Source organism: Oncorhynchus mykiss, chromosome 9 (genome assembly GCF_057628025.1).
Source record: "Oncorhynchus mykiss isolate SJ-2025 chromosome 9, ASM5762802v1, whole genome shotgun sequence".
NCBI lineage: Eukaryota > Metazoa > Chordata > Actinopteri > Salmoniformes > Salmonidae > Oncorhynchus > Oncorhynchus mykiss.
The window spans coordinates 40,129,302-40,152,308 of record NC_143030.1 but is presented as its reverse complement, the minus strand read 5'-3'; the positions used below and the strand labels follow the sequence as shown (position 1 = coordinate 40,152,308).

General features: G+C 41.5%; 2 protein-coding genes across 6 annotated transcripts in view; one reads left to right on the top strand and one right to left on the bottom strand.

Annotated features, from left to right (window-relative positions):
• Nucleotides 1-21,348, top strand: part of LOC110531951 (glutamate receptor-interacting protein 2) — a 74,874-nt gene extending 53,526 nt beyond the window's left edge. For both annotated transcript variants that reach the window (XM_021615495.3, XM_021615497.3), the window contains exons 13-24: nt 1,922-2,067; nt 2,310-2,390; nt 3,644-3,707; nt 4,015-4,160; nt 4,637-4,781; nt 6,633-6,772; nt 6,944-7,123; nt 7,286-7,451; nt 11,085-11,199; nt 11,389-11,598; nt 15,570-15,716; nt 15,807-21,348. In XM_021615495.3, coding sequence (XP_021471170.1) covers nt 1,922-2,067; nt 2,310-2,390; nt 3,644-3,707; nt 4,015-4,160; nt 4,637-4,781; nt 6,633-6,772; nt 6,944-7,123; nt 7,286-7,451; nt 11,085-11,199; nt 11,389-11,598; nt 15,570-15,716; nt 15,807-16,004 — 1,738 coding nt within the window. In that variant the 3' untranslated portion in view covers nt 16,005-21,348. The remainder of the gene's footprint in view (nt 1-1,921; nt 2,068-2,309; nt 2,391-3,643; nt 3,708-4,014; nt 4,161-4,636; nt 4,782-6,632; nt 6,773-6,943; nt 7,124-7,285; nt 7,452-11,084; nt 11,200-11,388; nt 11,599-15,569; nt 15,717-15,806) is intronic.
• The window catches only part of LOC110531953 (sodium- and chloride-dependent taurine transporter), a 24,354-nt gene continuing 22,221 nt past the window's right edge, over nt 20,875-23,007 (bottom strand). For all 4 annotated transcript variants that reach the window (XR_016483260.1, XR_016483261.1, XM_021615500.3 and 1 more), the window contains exon 14: nt 20,875-22,863. Coding sequence is in view for 2 of the 4 variants with exons in the window: in XM_021615500.3 (XP_021471175.1) it covers nt 22,708-22,863 (156 nt within the window). In the remaining 2 variants the exon portion in view is untranslated. The remainder of the gene's footprint in view (nt 22,864-23,007) is intronic.

Here is a 23,007-nt window from a genome sequence, read left to right as displayed (position 1 = left end):
AGGTCAAGCAAGGTGAAGAGTAATTTATTTATCAGAAAGATGATTGAGATTTGTTCAACTTAGGTGACATATTGATTCAATATTAGTCATTTTTCTGTGAAAATAAGTTTACTTAAAAGTTTCCCATTGCTCAGAAGAAGACAGGAGGGACCAGTCAAAACAAATGAAAAATGTAACAACATGAATTGATTGTGCCCTTCAGGGTCCTGACTCAGTGGATTGTTGTCAGTGAGAGGAGATCAAAAGGACAAAGTGGAGTTGAAATATACGAAACAAAAATATAAACGCAACATGTAAAGTGTTGGTCCCATGTTTCATGAGCTAAAATAAAAATGGTTCATATGCACAAAAACCTTAGTTCTCTCAAATTTTGTGCACAAATTAGTTTACATCCCTTTTAGTGAGCATTTCTCCTTTGCCAAGTTAATCCATCCACCTGACATGTGTGCAATATCAAGAAGCTGATAAAACAGCATGACCATTGCACAGGTACACCTTGTGCTGGGGACAATAAAAGGCCACACTAAAATGTGCAGTTTTGTCACAGAACACAATGCCACAGATGTCTCATGTTTTGAGGGAGCGTGAAATTGGCATGCTGACTGCAGGAATGTCCACCTGTGCTGTTGTCAGATAATTTAATGTTAATTTCTCTACCATAAGCCACCTCCGATGTAGTTTTAGAGAATTTGGCAGTACTTCCAACTGGCCTCAAAACCGCAGACCACTTGTAACCACACCAGCCCAGGACCTCCACATCTGGCTTATTTTTCTGCGGGATCGTATGAGACCAGCCACCCAGACAGCTGATGAAACTGTAGGTTTGCAGAATTTCTGCACAAACTGTCAGAAACCGTCTCAGGGAAGCTTGTCTCCATGCTCGTCATCCAAGGACTTGACCTTACTGCAGTTTGGCGTCGTAACCGACTTCAGTGGGCAAATACTCATCATCAAATCCCACTGGCACGTTGGTGCCCCATGGTGGGGTTAAGTTATGGGCAGGGATAAGCTGCTGTCAACAAACACAATGCATTTTATTGATGGGAATTTGAATGGACAGAGATACCGTGATGAGATTGAGGCCCATTGTCGTACCATTCATCCGCTGCCATCACCTCATGTTTCAGCATGATAATGCACAGCTCCATGTCGCATCTGTATACAATTCCTGGAAGCTGAAAGTGTCCCATTTCTTCCATAGCTTGCATACTCACCAGACATGTCACCCATTGAGCATGTTTGGCATGCTCTGGATGGCTGCGTGCTCCAGTTACCGCCAATATCCAGCAACTTCGCTGGAAGAGTGTGACAACATTCCACATGTCACAATCAACAGCCTGATCAACTCTATGCGAAGGAGATGTCACGCTGCATGAGGCAAATGGTGGTCACACCAGATTCTAACTAGTTTTCTGATCCACGCCCCTACCTTTTTTTTTTTTTTTTTAGATTTAAGGTGTTTATTCCCAGCCATGTGAAATCCATAGATTAGGGCCTAATGAATTTATTTAAATTGACTGATACTTATATCTGAAATCTACAGCAGTCATGAGAGTAAAGAAAACAAGATGGATCTGTAAATGTGTATATGCTCCATATAACAGATGCATGGTATTAGTCAACATGGATAAGGTTTCTTATCGCTTTACAGCAGGAGTCTCATGGTCTCTGCTGAAAATGCTTTTTGATTTCAGAGTTGGCTTAATCTGGGTCTGGGAAATGGGCCGTAAATGAGAGAAGTATTGGGGAAAACAGTTCGTAACACCTGGTCATTTGGATAAATGTCTGTCTAGTCTAACTGTATAAAGGCCACATTCACTATGAAAATGAGTTTTATATTTTCATCTAAAATGTGCTGAATACCACACACAATTACCCTTTTTCCTTATTTTTATCTTCTAACTGTGCTTTGTGTTGTCAGATGTGGACTTCTGCAGGTGGGGGACAGACTCCTGTTAATCAACAGAATCCCTACAGAGGATGGAACACTGGAGGAAGCCAAACAACTACTGCGAAATGCCGCTCTGGCCAATAAGGTCACTCTGGAGGTCGAGTTTGATGTAGCAGGTAAAGCCTTTTTATTTTCTTTAATGTTTGTTTATCAAAGTTGGAAATGGCATCTCTTTTATCCATTCATATTTTAACCAGAGCGACTAGTTAGTGCATTCATCTTAAGATAGCAAGGTGAGACAACCACATACTGTGTCATAGTTAGTACATATTTCCTTAATATGAGTTAAAAGGACAGTCTGCATTTGTTATTTATGCTTTAATCAATCTGTTAATTTCATGTTTTTGTCCCCAATTAGAATCAGTGGTTCCAAGTAGTGGCATGTTCCATGTGAAGCTGCCCAAGAGGAGGGGAGTAGATCTTGGCATCACAATCAGTGGTGAGAATGCCAAATGCGAACAGCAGGGGGTGACGTAGCCCAACATTAGAATCCTTGGCCTTAATATAAAGTCAATTAAATCTCAGTTCAATTCAAGGTGCTTTATTGGCATGGGAAACATATGTTAACGTTGCCAAAGCAAGTGAAGTAGATAATATACCAAAGTGAAATAAACAATAAAAATGAACAGTAAACATTATACTCAAAGTTCCAAAAGAATAAAGACATTACAAATGTCATTATGTATATATGTACAGTGTTGTAACAATGTACAAATGGTTAAAGTACAAAATGGGAAATAAATAAGCATAAATATGGGTTGTATTTACAATGGTGTTTGTTCTTTACTGGTTGACCTTTTCTTGTGGCAACAGGTCACCAATCTTGCTGCTGTGATGGCACAATGTGGTATTTCACCCAGTAGATATGGGAGTTTATCAAAATCGGGTTTGTTTTCAAATTCTTTGTGGATCTCTGTAATCTGAGGGAAATATGTGTCTCTAATATGGTCATACATTGGTTAGGAGGTGCAGCTCAGTTTCCACCTCATTTTGTGGCGCAGTGTGAACATAGCCTGTCTTCTCTTGAGAGCCAGGTCTGCCTACGGCGGCCTTTCTCAAAAGCAAGGCTATGCTCACTGAGTCTGTACATAGTCAAAGCTTTCCTTAAGTTTGGGTAAGTCACAGTGGTCAGGTATTCTGCTGCTGTGTACTCTCTGCTTAGGGCCAAATAGCATTCTAGTTTCCTCAGTTTTTTTGTTAATTACTTGACACATTGGAAATAATAATCGTTTTGTTTTCTTATGATTTGGTTGGCTTTTGGAGTTTTGTCTCTCTCTCTGTGGATCAATGCTCTGTGATCCATGACTGGTCTCTTAGACTGTCATGGAAGCTACTGCCTAATTATGTCTGAATAATAGCAGTCTAATACAAGCATTTATCATCAACTCTTTCACACTTTAACAACCCTGGAAAAACAAAGGACAGCAATTATCTGTAGCACAGAGGATTTTAGGGAAGTGATACCACATATACTGAAGGTAGTAGTAGGGCAAGCCAACAGTGAACTTGTTATATATGCAATGATGTGGGACTGTTGTGGGTGTGTGCATTAAAGTGGAACATGCATGTATCCAGAGCAAATTAAAATAATCTGGGCTACAGGTAACTACTGATAAATGTGATTTCTATTCCCTGCTATTATCATTGTGGATATTATTAACATTTAATGTAATGGTGTCTCTGTCTGAACAGCAAGCAAGAGACCCGAAAAAGCTCTCATCATCTCTGACATCAGAAAAGGAAGCATAGCTCACAGGTGTGTCCCACATCCCAATCACATGGGGAGCCATGCTGATAAGGTCAGCAAAGAAACGTCCAGTTTTTAGGTTACTCCAACAAATTACTTGCTTTACTGCCTCTGTTCTGGGTTTAGTTAAGTCTGAAATGCAGTGATACTAGTCATGAGCAGGAGTTTTTCCTCACCATGTGACCTTACCAGGAAAAACAGGGCCCTAGTAATGCTATCTTTAAGATGCAAAGCAAATGTCAGGTACAAACACAAGTATCACTTGATGTTTTATCTGGTTTAATTTGCTGCCCTCCTCTACCCTGCCTGCTAATAGGACAGGCACGTTGGAGCCAGGGGACAGGCTGCTGGCTATCGACAACGTGCGTCTGGAGAACTGCACCATGGAGGACGCCATGCATGTGCTGCAGCAGGCAGAGGACATGGTCAAGCTCCGGATCCAGAAGGACGAGGATAACGCTGGTAAGATGAACACAGAGTCATGCTTCAACAATAAAGATGCAGTATTGCGTGGAGAGGTTGGTTTAAAGTACAGATTTCTGTCCAATGATCTTGAATTCCCTAATGGGCACATCTCCAGACTGTATCAAAACATTGCTGTCTATTTACCTAGTATAAACACACGTCATTACATACCGTGTGTCATAAGAAAGTTAATATGTGATGTGTGATTGTGCTGTAAGTTCCCACTGTTTTCGCACATTTTTATGTAAAATACCATCTGAAAAATAACTGTAAAATGAAGTATAGCAGAGTGTCATGGTGCTTTGATTTGTCAAGTGGCTTGTTTTTACATGTTTCATTTGTGACTCATGTCTGATGTGTGCTAGCTAGTGTGCCATTTATTTTTGGTCTAATTGATCCCTTATGTAATAACTGTCATATTTCTACATGTTCTGAGCATGTGTGGTTATGCATGCTCTCTCTGTCCCTGTCAGATGAGCTGGAGATGTCTGGTTCCATTATCTACACAGTGGAGCTGAAGCGTTTCAACGGCCCGCTGGGTATTACCATCTCAGGCACAGAGGAGCCTTTTGACCCTATCGTCATCTCAGGCCTCACAAAGAAGGGCCTGGCTGAAAGGTGAGAGGGTTGGGGTTCAGGTGTCAGGGGCATGAGGTTGGCGCTCCTATTATAAGAGTGGTTAGAGGTGATGAGACTATAGGGAAGATCTCAATTGCATACTCCTCGCGTCCTCTCCCCTCTGACCTCCTCTAATGGGTTTTGAGAAGGAGCCGAGGAGAGAGGACACGAGGAGTATATAATTGAGATTCTCCCATAGACTGGCTCCATAGGTGTCAAAAGCCTTTCCTTGTCTCCTCTGCTTCATCTGTACTGTATGTATAGACAGGCTGTAGGTGAAAGCAATATGGAGGAGGCCTGCCCGGGATCTGTTTTCTGTCTGGATTTTCTGTACAATTCTTTAATGTCAGTATAGATAGTCGAAGGTTGGACTATTGAGATGCACCTCGACTCTACTATTATGGTTGTGATTTATGATTGAAATAAGGATGCTACGAATTGTGATTTTTGCCACACCCTCAAAGCCACACAGTGTAAAATATGTCAATAAACAATAGCTGTCTGGTCGGATGTGTTCTTAAATTCAATCTGGAGTGCCAGAGTAAATTCAGAGCGTTTTGCTCTCGGAGCGCATACTGGACGCTCGGGAGTAGGGTTGATTTGAGCATTCTGACCTTACAACGGCAGTCAAGCACCCAAGCTAACGTTGGCTAGCTTGCTAGCTACTTCCAGACACATGAGAGAACACTCTGACCATTTTACGTTCCCTAGCAGAGCTGGTTAGGCAGTTTTCATGTCATCCATAGCGTTGGCGACTGTAACTGTGCTGTTGGCAACAATTGAATTATGTCTGCCATATTCAACGGGTGTTGAGCTCATTATTCTGTGCTCTGGTACACTCAGACGAAAGTGCTCTGAAAGTGAATTTTTGAAAGCACCCGAATGTCCATTGAGAACGCACAATGACTATACCCTTTAGCTAAGCTAAGAATGACGGGAATGATCAAGTCAATAAACGTTGGGTAGTTAACCTGTAGTTAATATACTGGCAAGTTTGACGTGTAAGTAGCCAACTAACGTTAGGTAGCTAGCTAACATATCGGTACATACTGCTGTATTGATATGCTATGTGGTTCTTAAGGACAGCGTAGCTAACAATTTGTCAGCCAACATAACGTGTAAGGTAATTTATTTGAAAAGTAATTTATTACATTGCTCAACATTTTCTTAACATTTGTTGTAATTAGCCAAAGCAATGAATTTGTATCCGCTCTCGTTGTACTTCGGCGGCGCATATTTTCCGCCATTTTCTTCAAATCTGAAAACAATGTGAAGCCATTTCCAGAAGAATTGCATTATGGGCCCTAAAGTACGAATATAGTGTCCTTTGTGTGTAAACTTCATATTTTGGCAAATTTAGTACGACATCCGGGAACTTCTGGCATACTAACTATATCCATACTATGAATAAGCATTCTATATACTCAATTCACGTCACAGCTAAGGTTTCCACAGGATAGCAGGAAGTCGCTTTCTCAGCAAAACCTCTCACAGACCAAGCCTGGTTCCAAACCTGTAAGTTATGTGCTTCAGTTAAGAGAACAGAGCTGTGAAGTAGTGACTGCTTAGCTGCAGCGTTTTTCCCCCACCCTTAGTGGGGGGGAAAGTTCATACAAGTTCATACACTTGTTTAAGGGTGTTACAGCATGTCATTTGAGCTGATATTCCCGTCCTCTATTTTAGGTCGTTTGAACAACCAATTACCTTCTTGTTCACTTATCTTATCTAATGTTTGTAATATGATTGATATGTATATCTGTTGTCTCATGATACCCGTCTTCCTTTGAAGGAAATTTGTAGTCTGTCATTTTGTATTAATTTTGTCTTTTGTCTTCATTTTGTCTTCTATAGGACTGGTGCCATCCATATAGGGGACCGTGTCCTGGCCATCAACTGTGTGAGTCTGAAGGGGAAACCCCTGAGTGAGGCCATCCATCTACTCCAAATGGCCGGAGAGACTGTCACCCTTAAGATCAAGAAACGCCAAGACGGTATGTACTACTGTTGTTAAGTTTGTTAATCAAGATGCTTAAAAAAAAGTATGCATGGAAGGGCATGCTGAGCCTTGTATTTGTTAGAAGAGTTTCATTGACATAAATACATTACATTACGTTGAGTTATGATTCTCTCTTGACTCTCCATTCTCTCTCTGTTCCATGTAGAATCGGATGGGCAGCAGATGTCGGAGCAGGCAGGATTCCCGAGCGACACAGAGGATGAGCTGATTGACTACCAGAAGACCAGTAAACACTCAGGGGTGTACTCTGCCACCGGGCCCAGCGTGTACTCTGCCATGAGCTCCTGGGACGGTTCCGGCATCGACACTGGCTACGGCAGCCAAGGTGAGGACAGAACACAGCCGCACAGTCATTACCAGTTTAGACAACCAGCTTAGGCCACTTTAGATGATTGCTATTCTCACATGACTGTCCTGAAATCAGTTGTTAGGAGTGGGTAGAATGTTGACATGTTTATTTATGGTTGCTTTTGTCCTTTGTGTTCAGGAACGTATCTCCACAGAGGTGCAGATTTGACCTTCCAGCCTAACGAGTGGAGACGCACCAAACCGACCAGGACTCACCTCACCTCCACTGGCCTTACCGCCCTTACCCACCACTCCCAACTCTACGATGGGAGATACGATGAGGATGACTGGGATAAGGCTGCTGGGTGAGCGCCTACTTCAGGCGAGAACAAAGGATTAGCAGGTTTCTAGTCTGTTTGTGCTTTATCCTGCTCTTAATCTTGGAACTCCCTCTCCCGGATCCGGGAGAATTGTCTTCAACTGACACTAATTAGCATAACGCAACGGACAAAAAATATTACTAGAAAATATTCATATTCATGAAATCACAAGTGAAATATATTGAAACACAGTGTAGCCTTTTGTTAATCACCCTGTCATCTCAGATTTTGAAATTATGCTTTACAGCCAAAGCAAAACAAGCATTTGTGTAAGTTTACCGATAGCCTAGCATAGCATTATGCCTAGCTAGCAGCAGGCAGCTTGGTCACGAAAATCAGAAAAGCAATCAAATGAAATCGTTTACCTTTGATGAGCTTCGGATGTTTTCACTCACGAGACTCCCAGTTAGACAGCAAATGTTCATTTTGTCCCATAAAGATTTTTTTTATAGCCGAAACACCTCCGTTTGAACTTCACATTTGGTTGAGAAATCCACCGGAAACTGCGGTCACGACAACGCCGAAAAATATTCCAAATTAGATCCATAATATCGACAGAAACATGACGTTTTTTATAATCAATCCTCAAGGTGTTTTTCAAATATCTATTCGATAATACACTGCTCAAAAAAATAAAGTGAACACTAAAATAACACCTAGATCTGAATGAATGAAATATTCTTATTAAATACTTTTTTCTTTACATAGTTGCATGTGCTGACAACAAAATCACACAAAAATTATCAATGGAAATCAAATTTAGCAACCCATGGAGGTCTGGATTTGGAGTCACACTCAAAATTAAAGTGGAAAACCACACTACAGGCTGATGCAACTTTGATGTAATGTCCTTAAAACAAGTCAAAATGAGGCTCAGTAGTGTGTGTGGCCTCCATGTGCCTGTATGACCTCCCTACAACGCCTGGGCATGCTCCTGATGAGGTGGCGGATGGTCTCCTGAGGGATCTCTTCCCAGAGCTGGACTAAAGCATCCGTCAACTCCTGGACAGTCTGTGGTGCAATGTGGCGTTGGTGGATGGAGCGAGACATGATGTCCCAGATGTGCTCAATTGGATTCAGGTCTGGGGAACGGGCGGGCCAGTCCATAGCATCAATGCCTTCCTCTTGCAGGAACTGCTGACACACTCCAGCCACATGAGGTCTAGCATTGTCTTGCATTAGGAGGAACCCAGGGCCAACCGCACCAGCATATGGTCTCACAAGGGGTCTGAGGATCTCATCTCGGTACCTAATGGCAGTCAGGCTACCTCTGGCGAGCAAAGAAATAACACCTCACACCATGACTGACCCACCGCCAAACCGGTCATGCTGGAGGATGTTGCAGGCAGCAGAACGTTCTACACAGCGTCTCCAGACTCTGTCGTGTGCTCAGTGTGAACCTGCTTTCATCTGTGAAGAGCACAGGGCGCCAGTGGCGAATTTGCCAATCTTGGTGTTCTCTGGCAAATGCCAAACGTCCTGCACGGTGTTGGGCTGTAAACACAACCCCCACCTGTGGACATCGGGCCCTCATACCACCCTCATGGAGTCTGTTTCTGACCGTTTGAGCAGACACATGCACATTTGTGGCCTGCTGGAGGTCATTTTGCAGGGCTCTGGCAGTGCTCCTCCTTGCACAAAGGCGGAGGTAGCGGTCCTGCTGCTGGGTTGTTGCCCTCCTACGGCCTCCTCCACGTCTCCTGATGTACTGGCCTGTCTCCTGGTAGCGCCTCCATGCTCTGGACACTACGCTGACAGACACAGCAAACCTTCTTGCCACAGCTCGCATTGATGTGCCATCCTGGATGAGCTGCACTACCTGAGCCACTTGTGTGGGTTGTAGACTCCGTCTCATGCTACCACTAGAGTGAAAGCACCGCCAGCATTCAAAAGTGACCAAAACATCAGCCAGGAAGCATAGGAACTGAGAAGTGGTCTGTGGTTATCACCTGCAGAACCACTCCTTTATTGGGGGTGTCTTGCTAATTGCCTATAATTTCCACCTGTTGTCTATTCCATTTGCACAACAGCATGTGAAATGTGTTGTCAATCAGTGTTGCTTCCTAAGTGGACAGTTTGATTTCACAGAAGTGTGATTGACTTGGAGTTACATTGTGTTGTTTAAGTGTTCCCTTTATTTTTTTGAGCAGTGTATATCAACCGGGACAGATGGCTTCTTAGTAGGAAAGAGAGAAACAATGGCCGCATTTTTCTTTTATGCACAAAACACTCTGAGAGCCTCCAGCTGACCACTGACGCAATGTTCTCGTTCAGGCTCATTTTTCAAAATAAAAGCCTCAAACTATGTATTATGACACTAGACACATTAGGGAAGCCATAGAAAAAGGAATCTTGTTGATATCTCATTCACTGCTCAATAGGGACACATAGGGATGCATAGGAACGCAGAGCTTTCTAAATAAGAGTCCCTTCCAGATTGGATTTTCCTCAGGCTTTTCCCTGCAATATCAGTTCTGTTATACTCACAGACAATATTTACAGTTTTGGAAACTTTAGTGTTTCTATCCTAAGCTGTCAATTATATGCATATTCTAGCATCTTGTCCTGACAAAATAGCCCATTTACTTTGGGAACGTTATTTTTCCAAAAATGAAAATAGTGCCCCCTAGTTTCAAGAGGTTTTAGCACATGCAGATCTGGACATGGCACATGGATTTTATCATTTAAAATTTTATGTCACATGTGCCGAATACAATTCACATTACAGTGAAATGCTTACTTACAAGCCCTTAACCAACAATGCTTTAAGACATTTTAAGAAAACTATGTGTTAAGTAAGTGTAATACGTATCACATTTTTACATCAAACATTGTTTCATTTTGTGGCTTTCAATGCTGTTATTTTTTCCTTTTCATCTTCAAGTATGCCTTCTGTATGCCTCCATTGATGAATGTAAGCAATGAGCAACATAAACAAGTTTGGTTTAGTCTAAAAGTCAATATGTATCTATCAACTATCTATCAGCTATCAATTTGTAAAGTGAATCCAAGAAATATGCAATTTTTCTCGAAATCTCCACAGTTGTTTCATTCATCCATGTTGTCGTGCTTCATCTATCTGTGCTTTTTCTCTCTTTCTCAGGTATTCTCTCTCTAATCTGCTTTACTAACTGCCCGTGAGGTTCCTGGTGTTTCACATAAACACATTTTTTTTCTGTGTTGCTTCTGTCTTCACCAAACCTGTCCCTCTAAAGCACCCAAAGGCCCAAACAGACACACACCTGTTCATTGTCTGTTGCCTCACTCTTGACTCTTCACTAGATTTTTTTCTCAACTTGTGACCTTCACTGCCACAAATTGTCAACTCTTGAAGAATTTTTGTGTGGCCTAACTTTTAAACTATTAACCATCTGCATGAAGGCTCTGTCTGTTCTAATGGAATACACTGTTTTGCGCCTTCTACTGTGATAGTGAGAGAGTTAACGCTTGCCCTCCCTGAGGCCTGAAAGGTTTTTAAAGGACCTCTCCGCTATGCAGTGCAATGCCTGCATTACCCCCACTGCTTTGCAGGCCACACCCGTTTCAAACCAGAAGCAGGCATCCCCAGTCCCAGAACAGCAAGGCTCCTCTCATGTTCTGGTTACTGCGTTGTCATAGATACGCCAGTCCCCCTTGTTGCCATGGCACCCTGAACCAGGAGGACACCTTCTGGTCCCAGGCCCTGCAGGACCTAGAGACCTGCGGCCAATCAGAGATACTCAGGGAGCTGGAGGTAGGCTACATCTCCCTCCCATCTGTTTCAATCTGCTACTAAATGAAGCAATACAAAAGTCTGATTGTCTAGACAGTCCAGACACCTGCTGCCACTTTTTCTATTCAGTCAAGCTGTGTGGGCATAGGTACGTGCGTGCAATATATTAAGCTATTTCCTTCACATGCCCATCATTTTGTTTTCTCCCAGGCGTCCATGACAGGCAGCACTCTTAGCCTGTATCTGGCGTCCCAGGAAGTGCTAAAGAGCAGAATCAGTCCTGTGAAGAGGGGTCCCATCCATGACGAGCCTAAAACCAAAGGCAACCTGCAGAGGTCCAACAGGACCAGGGACACACCCCCCAGAGGGAGAGGAGAGACCCAGGAGACCACTTCCCCTACAGCCCTGGAACTGCTGAAGGTGCATAGCAGGGTGGTAGGGGGCATCTCAATTCAGTTCCTATTCATGGTCTGACAAATTATTGGATTTTCAGTCCACTTCATGAATTTACTGACTTGAAATGCGAACTGATATCAATCCTGGTCCGTGGGGAATGATGTGGTTGATTTCCAATCCAATCCATGCTTATAGCATGAATAGCTAACATATAATCGACTGAGTATGCAGACAACCCTGTAAAGCTATTGATCAGTGAACTGTAGCCTGACCCTGCTCTACACTTACAGTGCCTTGCGAAAGTATTCGGCCCCCTTGAACTTTGCGACCTTTTGCCAGATTTCAGGCTTCAAACATAAAGATATAAAACTGTATTTTTTTTTGTGAAGAATCAACAACAAGTGGGACACAATCATGAAGTGGAACGACATTTATTGGATATTTCAAACTTTTTTAACAAATCAAAAACTGAAAAATTGGGCGTGCAAAATTATTCAGCCCCTTTACTTTCAGTGCAGCAAACTCTCTCCAGAAGTTCAGTGAGGATCTCTGAATGATCCAATGTTGACCTAAATGACTAATGATGATAAATTACAATCCACCTGTGTGTAATCAAGTCTCCGTATAAATGCACCTGCACTGTGATAGTCTCAGAGGTCCGTTAAAAGCGCAGAGAGCATCATGAAGAACAAGGAACACACCAGGCAGGTCCGAGTTACTGTTGTGAAGAAGTTTAAAGCCGGATTTGGATACAAAAAGATTTCCCAAGCTTTAAACATCCCAAGGAGCACTGTGCAAGCGATAATATTGAAATGGAAGGAGTATCAGACCACTGAAAATCTACCAAGACCTGGCCGTCCCTCTAAACTTTCAGCTCAGATAAGGAGAAGACTGATCAGAGATGCAGCCAAGAGGCCCATGATCACTCTGGATGAACTGCAGAGATCTACAGCTGAGGTGGGAGACTCTGTCCATAGGACAACAATCAGTCGTATATTGCACAAATCTGGCCTTTATGGAAGAGTGGCAAGAAGAAAGACATTTCTTAAAGATATCCATAAAAAGTGTTGTTTAAAGTTTGCCACAAGCCACCTGGGAGACACACCAAACATGTGGAAGAAGGTGCTCTGGTCAGATGAAACCAAAATTGAACTTTTTGGCAACAATGCAAAACGTTATGTTTGGCGTTAAAAGCAACACAGCTGAACACACCATCCCCACTGTCAAACATGGTGGTGGCAGCATCATGGTTTGGGCCTGCTTTTCTTCAGCAGGGACAGGGAAGATGGTTAAAATTGATGGGAAGATGGATGGAGCCAAATAAAGGACCATTCTGGAAGAAAACCTGATCGAGTCTGCAAAAGACCTGAGACTGGGATGGAGATTTGTCTTCCAACAAGACAATGATCCAAAACATAAAGCAAAATCTACAATGGAATGGTTCAAAAATAAACATATCCAGGTGTTAGAATGGCCAAGTCAAAGTCCAGACCTGAATCCAATCGAGAATCTGTGGAAAGAACTGAAAACTGCTGTTCACAAATGCTCTCCATCCAACCTCACTGAGCTCGAGCTGTTTTGCAAGGAGGAATGGGAAAAAATGTCAGTCTCTCGATGTGCAAAACTGATAGAGACATACCCCAAGCGACTTACAGCTGTAATCGCAGCAAAAGGTGGCGCTACAAAGTATTAACTTAAGGGGGCTGAATAATTTTGCACGCCCAATTTTTCAGTTTTTGATTTGTTAAAAAAGTTTGAAATATCCAATAAATGTCGTTCCACTTCATGATTGTGTCCCACTTGTTGTTGATTCTTCACAAAAAAATACAGTTTTATATCTTTATGTTTGAAGCCTGAAATGTGGCAAAAGGTCGCAAAGTTCAAGGGGGCCGAATACTTTCGCAAGGCACTGTAAGTGATAATGCCCTTGAAGCTGGTGTTTGTAACAGGTGTTGTTAAGCCTGAAACAAAGTCAAAACCGTGCACATATATCCTCCAAACACCGGCTTCGAGGGCATTATCACTCTCTGTCCTAATACTGGTTACCAACAAATTCACATAATGATTGACATACTTTCATAAACGTTATTTTGATGAATTTATTCATACTTTTTCATCCTTCCACCATATATAGTCCCGACACACATCTAGGATTGCTCCCCAAGACGGCTGGTTGTTCTTTCTATCAGTTCGGTTGCTAGAGACGCGACTCAGTCGTTCAGGCTTTTTGTTCTGTATCTATGGACACGACCCAGTCGTTCGTTCTAAATGTTCCATTGCCATACTGGCTGGCAACATTCTTATCACTTTCTTTCTAGCTAGCCAACTACGGCTAACTTAATCACGTCAAATAGTGCAGCCAGAATTATAACAGTAGCTGCATTTGTTTAATCTGTTTTCTAGTGACATTTATTTCGATACGTCCATAACAATGAGGTAATGAGGCGCGATTTCGCCTGGCTTAGAAAATGTGCTCTCTCGTCAGGACACAGTTGTTCAGAGGAGCTAGCCAACAATACAGCTAACACATTAACTTTAAACAGAAGCTGGAAAGACTGAAAAGTAGCTGCACTTCATTTTTCAATTGATATTTCTTTGTTTATATCCATAAATATGATGCCAGCTGATTCATGATTTCAACTGGCTGAGAAACGCAGCCTGTCTCATCCCGACTCCCGACACTTTCATTACTATGGGACAGCTGGAGATCAAATTTGAATATTCAAACAACGCTGCAGATGTCGGAGAGACAGACAGCAAGGTTTATACAAATCTCTGCTGCTGAAAACGAAATGTTAGTCTAAAAGAAATGCGAGATAACGTCTAGATGCTTTTTATAGTGGAGATATAAATTACCTGGCTGAGCTGATGAGACGGTGGATTGCGCAGTCAGATGGAACAGAGTAAATAGGCATTTTAACATCATAGATTTAGCTAGTGGTAACTTGTGGAATAGACACCGGCTGGAATGCGGTTTTAACCAATCAGCCTTCAGGATTAGAACCACCCGTTGTATAATATGGCACAGGGAGAACATGCCTGTTGGGTTCAATTAATATCTTACCCTGAGCCTAACTGAACTGAAGCCACCCTGAACTGAACTGAAGCCAACTGAAGCCACCCTTCACTAACTGAACTGCAGGCTACCCTGCCCATCACTGGAGTGTAACTGGACTCAGTGAATGCCAGGCCAGTCAGGACTTGCAGTGTGTGGGATAATAGATAACCAACATAACACTGAACCTGCTCATTATAATGTAGTGCACTAGCTCCTGGTGTTGTGAAATGTATTGTCCCCTCGCCACCTGCCATGACCCTACTGCATGTACAGTACAGTCTGTTCTATTGTGCTGCAGTGTACTGTTGGTTTAGGAAGTGGGGTTGAATACGGGCACAAGCACTTAGTAACTGAATCTAACCACGCCCTTAAAAACAAACATGAATTGCAGATTGAAAACACTGGAGGCTGCTGAGGGGAGGACGGCTCATGATAATTGCTGGAATGGAATGGCATCAGACACAAGGACACTATGTGTTTGCTGTATTTGATGCCAGTCCATCAATTCCGCTCCAGCCATTACCCCAAGCCCGTCCTCCCCAATTAAGATGCTACCAAGTTCCTGTAATTGAATGATTTTTGATATTGGTATAATTTCCTCTGACAGCCAACTTGATTGGATGCAGTTCCATACCTAATCTGCATAATTTACATTGCTAAACCATATCATAACTCACTTAGCCTGTGGCAATATGTGACCTGTAAAGCCCAATTCCCATGACCTCCGCAAGAATGGCATTGCGCCGAGCAAGCCATTATTTTCCAATGGAGGAGGCGTTGTGCTCACTAAGAGGGTTACAGAGAGCTAGGCCTTTGGGGTCAGCGCCATTACGCTCAGAGTTTAAGTCAATTTACACCCCGCACTGTTCCCGGACCCAACGGAGAGCTTGGCAACTTACACGGATCAAGTGAATGTGCCTTACTGTCTGTTCTATAGGTGACCCTGAGGAAGGACCCAGACTGTGGAGACTTTGGCTTCAGTGTATCAGATGGCTTCCTAGAGAAAGGCATCTACGTCAACATGATCCGACCAGATGGTCCTGCCAACCAGGCCGGGTTGAAACCCTATGACCGCATTCTGCAGGTACACATATTTGTTCAACTAACATTTTGAATTAATTTGCTATTAATACCTTGTGTTTTTGTTATGTTGAACTGAATGCTCCTGTCCCAGGTGAACAGAGCGAGGACCAGAGACTTTGACTGCTTCCTGACTGTTTCTCTCATCACTGAAGCAGGAGACAGCTTGGACCTGGTCATCAGCAGAAACTCCCTGGCACAGGCAGATAAGGGGCCACCTCAGGACTGCGAGGACCCTTCTGACTCCCTGTTAAGCTTCCTACATTATAGGACCAATAGTATCGCCCTGTGACAAAGGTCCAAGGGGGAGGTAATGGATAATAGCACGTTCAAATGGTGTTACACATTATACCATGTGACATGTAGGCACTGCACGTCTCACACACTGGTTTTGTTTTGTTATATCTCTTGTACATACACACAGAATCACATTCAGATGTGAGAATACATGTGTATGTGAATAAACACACATTCAGTCACTAATTCACACTCCCACACACATACATTTGCCGTGACCAATGTTAGTCAGTGTATTCATGTGATCTAGAGCAGAGAAGGCTCAGTCAGGCTTCTGGGGCTGTTCAGGCAGAACCACATGTAGTTACGTAACAGCTTCTGACTCAGCCTGCTCAACTCTACAGAAATCCCAGAGAAACAAACACACACTTCCCTCTCAGAGAAGGTGTGTTCGGGATACAGCACCACCACAGTGTTTTTTGTTTTTGTTCAACAAAAAGAAAAGTGAAATGTGTGCAATTGTGACCCTCTGTGACCTCTTGCAGGGGAATGGTGGAGTTGCACGTACACACACATTTGACACACGAACGTGCGCACATGTGGGTGTTGGAGGAGTCCAGGCATGCTGTGCTGGACTATTATTTTAGCCATGTCTTGGCTGGCTGCCCTTTCCTTCCCTTCAGCCTGGCCCGACCTGGCCAGCCAGCTCCCCTCACTGTTAGCGCCACAGAAATAGGTAGAATGCTAAGCTGGCGTTCACTGTTACTTGCCAAGTATTGCAGACATTTCTATTTTAGATACCCCACACTCTGTCCTAAAGTCTAAAGTGTTTGTGAAAATTGATTTGGGTCCAATTTTGATGGTAGTCACGTGAGGACAAATCCTTACCAAGGCCTTTTTTTATCACACTTTCATTGTTGCCGAAGGTTTCTTTCTCTTGTTACATTTCTCACACCATGTTATTAGCTACTGGGTAGACTGAGCAGGCATTTGTCATTCATTACTTTTTGGCATCAGCGTTTTTGTTTCAAGGTTCTTGTCAATGGTTTTACCTAATCAAGTTCACTATTTCTGAAACCAAACCACTCACCGTTTTTGCTTGTATGCACTAGTCGGTCACCTAAATCAGATCCATGTACTGGAATTGACGGGCTTTATCACTCAATGTTTAAATATATTGTACAACTAATGGTGATAATGCCACATTCTTTGTTTTGAAAAGCTGTGTTTCACACTCTAAAGGAGTGTTCCTTGTCATTAGAACATAGTATTCTGATTATGTTCCGGGAGCTCACTTTTCTCCTACACCTCTTTAACATTCTACCCTCAATATCAGCATATCTTGTGAGCATATATTTTCCTGACTAGAAAAACCTTGTGGCCCTAGTCCTATGCAAACATGTTTCAGAAGGCATTACACCAGAGGTACTTACAATACAGTATCAACTCTCAGGTGTACAGTATCAACTCTCAGGTGTACAGTGGTTTCTCTACAAAAACCCTCATAAGTGAATCACATCCCCTGACAAATGTGGAACGAAATACCTTTCAGTTGAGATGATGAATGATTTCATTTGAACCCATTTTAATGTATCTGTTGAGTTTTAGCCCTCAACACTCCATAGGGTATGGACTTTGATTAGAGAGTATTTTCCCCAGCTTCTATGGCTGTCTCTCCCTCCCATAATAGTAAGCATAAACATGTAGCTATAGGATTTAATGTCCCACCCATAGAAAGCTTGCATTGTTCACAAGGGGGAATTGTAAAGCTTTTCTCTGCTGAACAATTGCCGTCTCTGTCCTGCTCAGTCAGACAGAACCTTCTCCAGAGCTGTTCCTATTTTATCATAACATGATGTTTTTATAAAGCTCTTACGCAACACGTCTCGCCCTGGCCTGCTTACCAAGTTGCCTCAGTGGAAATACGATTTGTTTCATGTCATGTAATGTCTGGGGAAGAGATGCGAGTCATGCTGTCCCGTTCAGGACTTAACTCACGGCTTTTTAATCCTCCGAGAGGAACCATGTTTTAAGAATGTTTTTATGTTGCTCTCAAACTGTCATACATTTGATACAGATACCTGTTTTTGGTTCTATTGTTTTTATTTGAACTGACATTCTGCATGTGTGGTTTTGTATGTAAGATGTGACTTAGTGCACTGTTTTCTGTACAGTTCTTCTGTTTACATTGTCCCCCAGCTGCATCCAAGCATAGCTATTTAAGTAGTGGGGGGGGCTGAAGGAAATTGGTTTGTAAGATGTTATTGGATTCTTTAGTGAGATGTATTTCCTGCTTGTTATGAAAAATAAGGATCTGAGGAATGGAGTGTTTTTTTTTCTTTCTTGAATTCTTCTATGATAGCCATTTATCTTTGCCCAGTCTACCTTTGGACATTAAGCAAAGGAAGGTTTGCAGAAAGAACATGTCCTGAAACATTTGGTTAAATCATGATTTCATGCATATTTCTACCAAGAAAGACCTTGCTCCAGACAGATTTGGCCAGCCTCCCCTAACACTCTTGATCCCAGATAACAAGCTGGCCATAAATCTACAATGGTCTCAGTCCCGCCACCCTCACTTCTCTGTAGATGTGACCATCACGTCTTTGTGGGTGAGGTCTCAACATGGTTTTCACCTGCCTAGAAGGGACACCTAAGATCATTTACCAGAAATGTCAATGCAGGTTTGTCAAACTAATGTATTATATTATATTTCCTCGCTGTTAAAAGTTAGTCTTCTATCCATCGATTTCAACATTTTTGATGCGCCCTGACATTCTTGATTTCATTTTGATGACTTTTAGCAAGCTGGATAGAGTAAAGAGACTATACAATAGGTCTGTTATCACTTCTACTAGGTATGTTTTTTTTAACTAACTACCTGTGGGACGGATTGAAAAGACTATCTTTGACACCCCTGTGTCAATGTAAGGCCGAAGCAAGGGGGCAAAGGAAGATTCAAGCTCAAATAATTATAATTGGCTATTTTGAGGGGTGGAGTGCAAGTTGTATTGTGATTCATTGAGGCAGCACTTGCTCAACAAAACAGTATTGATAATATAGGTGACGGGAAGATGAGCAGTGATACTATATTCCTTCCTATTAATCAGGTATTAGATTACTCAAGGTAACTCATCACATGTGCATAGTGCACTGAACAAATTCCACTAAACGCACATGTTCCTGCGATGGTGACAGGGTCTGAGTTTTCCCCAACACCAGAGGGGCTTCTCAACTGTTCAATGTCTCTGTCTGCCATACCAAGGTGTCACCTTATACCTTTTTAAGGTGACGCTTAATGTCCACTTTGGCTAACACTCCATGGATTAATCTAATGGAGGCACAGCATCTCTGTTTCTAATCTGTTGGAAGTAAAATTTCAGTTTGTGACAAAACAAGCAAGCATAGTGTTGAGTCATTGTACCATCTAAACCACTGTGAAATATATTTTCCATAACCAAAAATATTGTTTGAAGCTGTTAAAAGTAAAAGATGGAAAACCCATACTTAAGGACGGGAAGCATAGAAATAGTGGACATAGAACAGATCTATCGCTTCTTAGACTTGCTTTCAATGAGAATGATATCTATAACACATTTCTATGTGAATTTGGTTGGGTCGCCCCAAAAGTTACATATTGCAGCTTTAACTAACTCGGAGAGAAATGTATGGTCAGAGTTGCCACATCCTATAGCCCATGAGTCCATTTTACTGTTGTGGCCTGGCGTAAGTGGTCTGTGAGTTGTCATTTTGATTGGGTGTGTGAATACAGTTTTTTCACATTTGGGTGTCAGCATTATGGGCAATAGTATTTTATTCACTCTGTGATTGCTAAAATTAAGTATTAGTCTACTATTCACACCAACATTATTTAGATAATTACACAAGCTACACTTTTATTGTGTGGTTATTTAAGCCTCCTTATTTTAATGCACTTGTTTTAAGTCACAGTCGATATGTAAATATTGGGTATATTATGAATAAGGATGAATGTAGAAAATACCTTGTATCATGTTGGAAGTGAATGTGTGTAGTCACATGAAAATATATTACAGTTTACCATATAATACTACATTACTATCAAATTGTGGTACACTGTAGAATACTATACTACGCACTATCCCTCGATCATGTGTAGTACTTACTGTATAATTTTGTAGTATACTGTAGAATACTATAGTAAATACTGCAGTAATGTCCAAAAACACTACAATTTTTAACTATTGTAAATACTACAGTATTTCATTAACCCTGCCCATTCCCCTCGCCCATATCCAAATTTGGCCACCCATAAGTGGGTATGCATGGTAAGTATAGACCCGTACATGTTATTCAAAAGAGCAGAAGCTCTTTAACTATCGATATTCTTCCCAGTCCTACCTACCTACAGGTTATGGAAAATGTGCTATTTTAGTTTCCTCAAGGAGAAAGCCTCCGCTTCTATGTCAAAGGTAATAAAAACAAAAAGCAATAGTAAATACTGCATTAATGTTAGCAAAAACACTACAGTAAATACCACAATATACTGCATTCTGCAAAAACACTACAGTAAATACTACAGTATACTGTATTCAGCAAAGACACTACAGTATATATTACAGTGTACTACAATCTGCAAAAACACCACATTAATTACAATAGTATATTTTAGTTTTATTTTACTACAATATTTATACTATAGTTAACTATAACTTCTACAGTGAATACTACAGTATTCACTGTAGTGTTTTTGCAAACATTAGTCTATAGTAAAGTCCGCAAAAACACTACAGTGAATACTATGGTATACCATAATATACTATAGTATTTTTTTTTTTTGGGGGGGGGGGGGTATACTGACTGTAGCTGTCTTTATGAGGAAGAAGCAGGGCAGTAGGCCCTTAAATGCTCTCACAGAACAAATTAATAATTCACTCCAAGACATGTAAAGAAAAAATGTTTATTTTCAATCCAGGAAGAGATGGTACAAGGTGCATCTCAAAGGAGGATGGATGTTAGACAAAAAAATACACTTGGTTTTCCAACAGGTATTACATTTTTTTCTGGACAAGGAATTTGGTTGACCAAGCACTGTACGTACTGTGGATGTTCATGTACGTGCTTTGGGTTAAGGAATCTCACTTTCACTTTAGACGTTCAAATGTATGTTGGTCTCATATCATGTTTAGTGTTTTTACATATGTTTTAAAACTGAAATAATTTGAGTGGGAAAGGCCATTTTATTTGATGAAAATTGCACACTACAAATTTCATTCAGGGTCATAACATTAAATGTGAATTGTTGACTGTATTCAGAAGAAATAGGTCATCAGTGACAGTGTTCATATGCTGTACAGTATAAAATGGTTAATACAAAAAGGCATACGTGATTCACAAACAAGTAAAATACTAAAATACAATTGAGTCTGATGGAAATGTTGTTTGATACAGTTATTTACTGACCGTTACTGCTATTAAAATGAGATCACTGGAGAAATAACTATTATTTCAAAACATTCTTTAAATCATTTTGTCAATGTACATTTTTTGGGCTCTAATTAAATTATGGTTCTCACAACTATCGCAGGTTTAGTCATAGAGAGACAGAATGTTGCATGGCAATGTTCCACCTTTATTTTATATTTTATATTTATAGCAAGTGAGTGAGAGTATAATGCTCATGTTTGAACGGATAGATATGAACAACATCACAAAGGTGTGAAGCTATATCGTGTTTCTTTTGAAATGAATGTTGCAAATGAAACTGCAGGTTCTTGTGACAATTTTCGTAACAGATCACTAAAATATCGGTGAAACTCAACGTATGAAGAGCAAAAAGAGGTTTCAATAAATGCACCGGAACTGACTGTGACGGTCTTAGGCAATGTACAAATACTCTTAAAATGCTTCTTCTCTTTTCTCCTTCACTTCCTCACCTCCCTCCTAGGAACACATTATCCTTCCGGGAACATTTTGTGCAGTATTTGGCCATAAGGACTTACCTATGAACTACTTTATCTACACAGCATGTTACATTTATATTTGAGTCATTTAGGTCTTATCCAGAGCGCCTTACTGGAGCAATTAGAGTTAAGTGCCTTGCTTAAGGGCACGCCGAGAGATTTTTCACTTAGTCAGCTCAGGGATTCGAGCCAACGACCTTTTGGTTAATGGCCCAACGCTTGTTCAGCCTAGGTGGTACAGATGGCTACTCTACCAGCAGGTGTGAGTGGCTGGCGTCCGCCGCTTGCGCAAAGAAGGTTCATTCAGTTGCATCTCACAACAAATGGCGTCGATAGCAGATTGCAAATGACCTCAGACAAGGATACTGCCACAATAACGTAAGGATATTATCTTAATAGTTTGCTACCTAACATGTTACACAATTAGTTACACATTCAGTTTACTGTATTTTTGTTGAGTGAAAATGTTCCACAATCAACAGAAAGGTAGTTAACATAGAACATGTTGTTCTATGTCAAAATGCTGCCCAAACTGACATCGCCAACAAAAACGGTAACAACAACAATATGATAAAAAATTACCAAGATAAAAAACAACCCAACAGCAATATATACAGTGTGTGTGTATATATATATATATATATATATATATATATATAAAACTCTCTTAATCATCATCATAGAAACCAAACCAGAATATTCCTAGTGCAGATATATAGAACAATGTAAACCTGGTTCTACCACTATCAAAGTTAGCAAATAAATGATAATAACGTAGACAGCACGCCAATCAGTATTTCCTCTCACAGAGAGTGCTCACATCATTGTTTCTACAATGGTGTGGGTGGGCTTGATCAGGATGTTGTCCCCATTGGGGTTCAGAGCCTGGGTAAGCTCGCTGCCCTTCATGCTGTACTCTTTGGGGCGAGAACTCGCACCTCCCTTTACTGGGGCCGCCACTGCCTTAATCCTCTGTGGGGTGTAGAGGAGAATGTCAAATGACCCACATGACATGAAAATAATGCAACGATAAAAAGCCACTTTGTAGAAGTCCTTGTACCATGCCATAAAATCACATTACATGGTATACTGCATCATGTAGACGGCTTATATCAT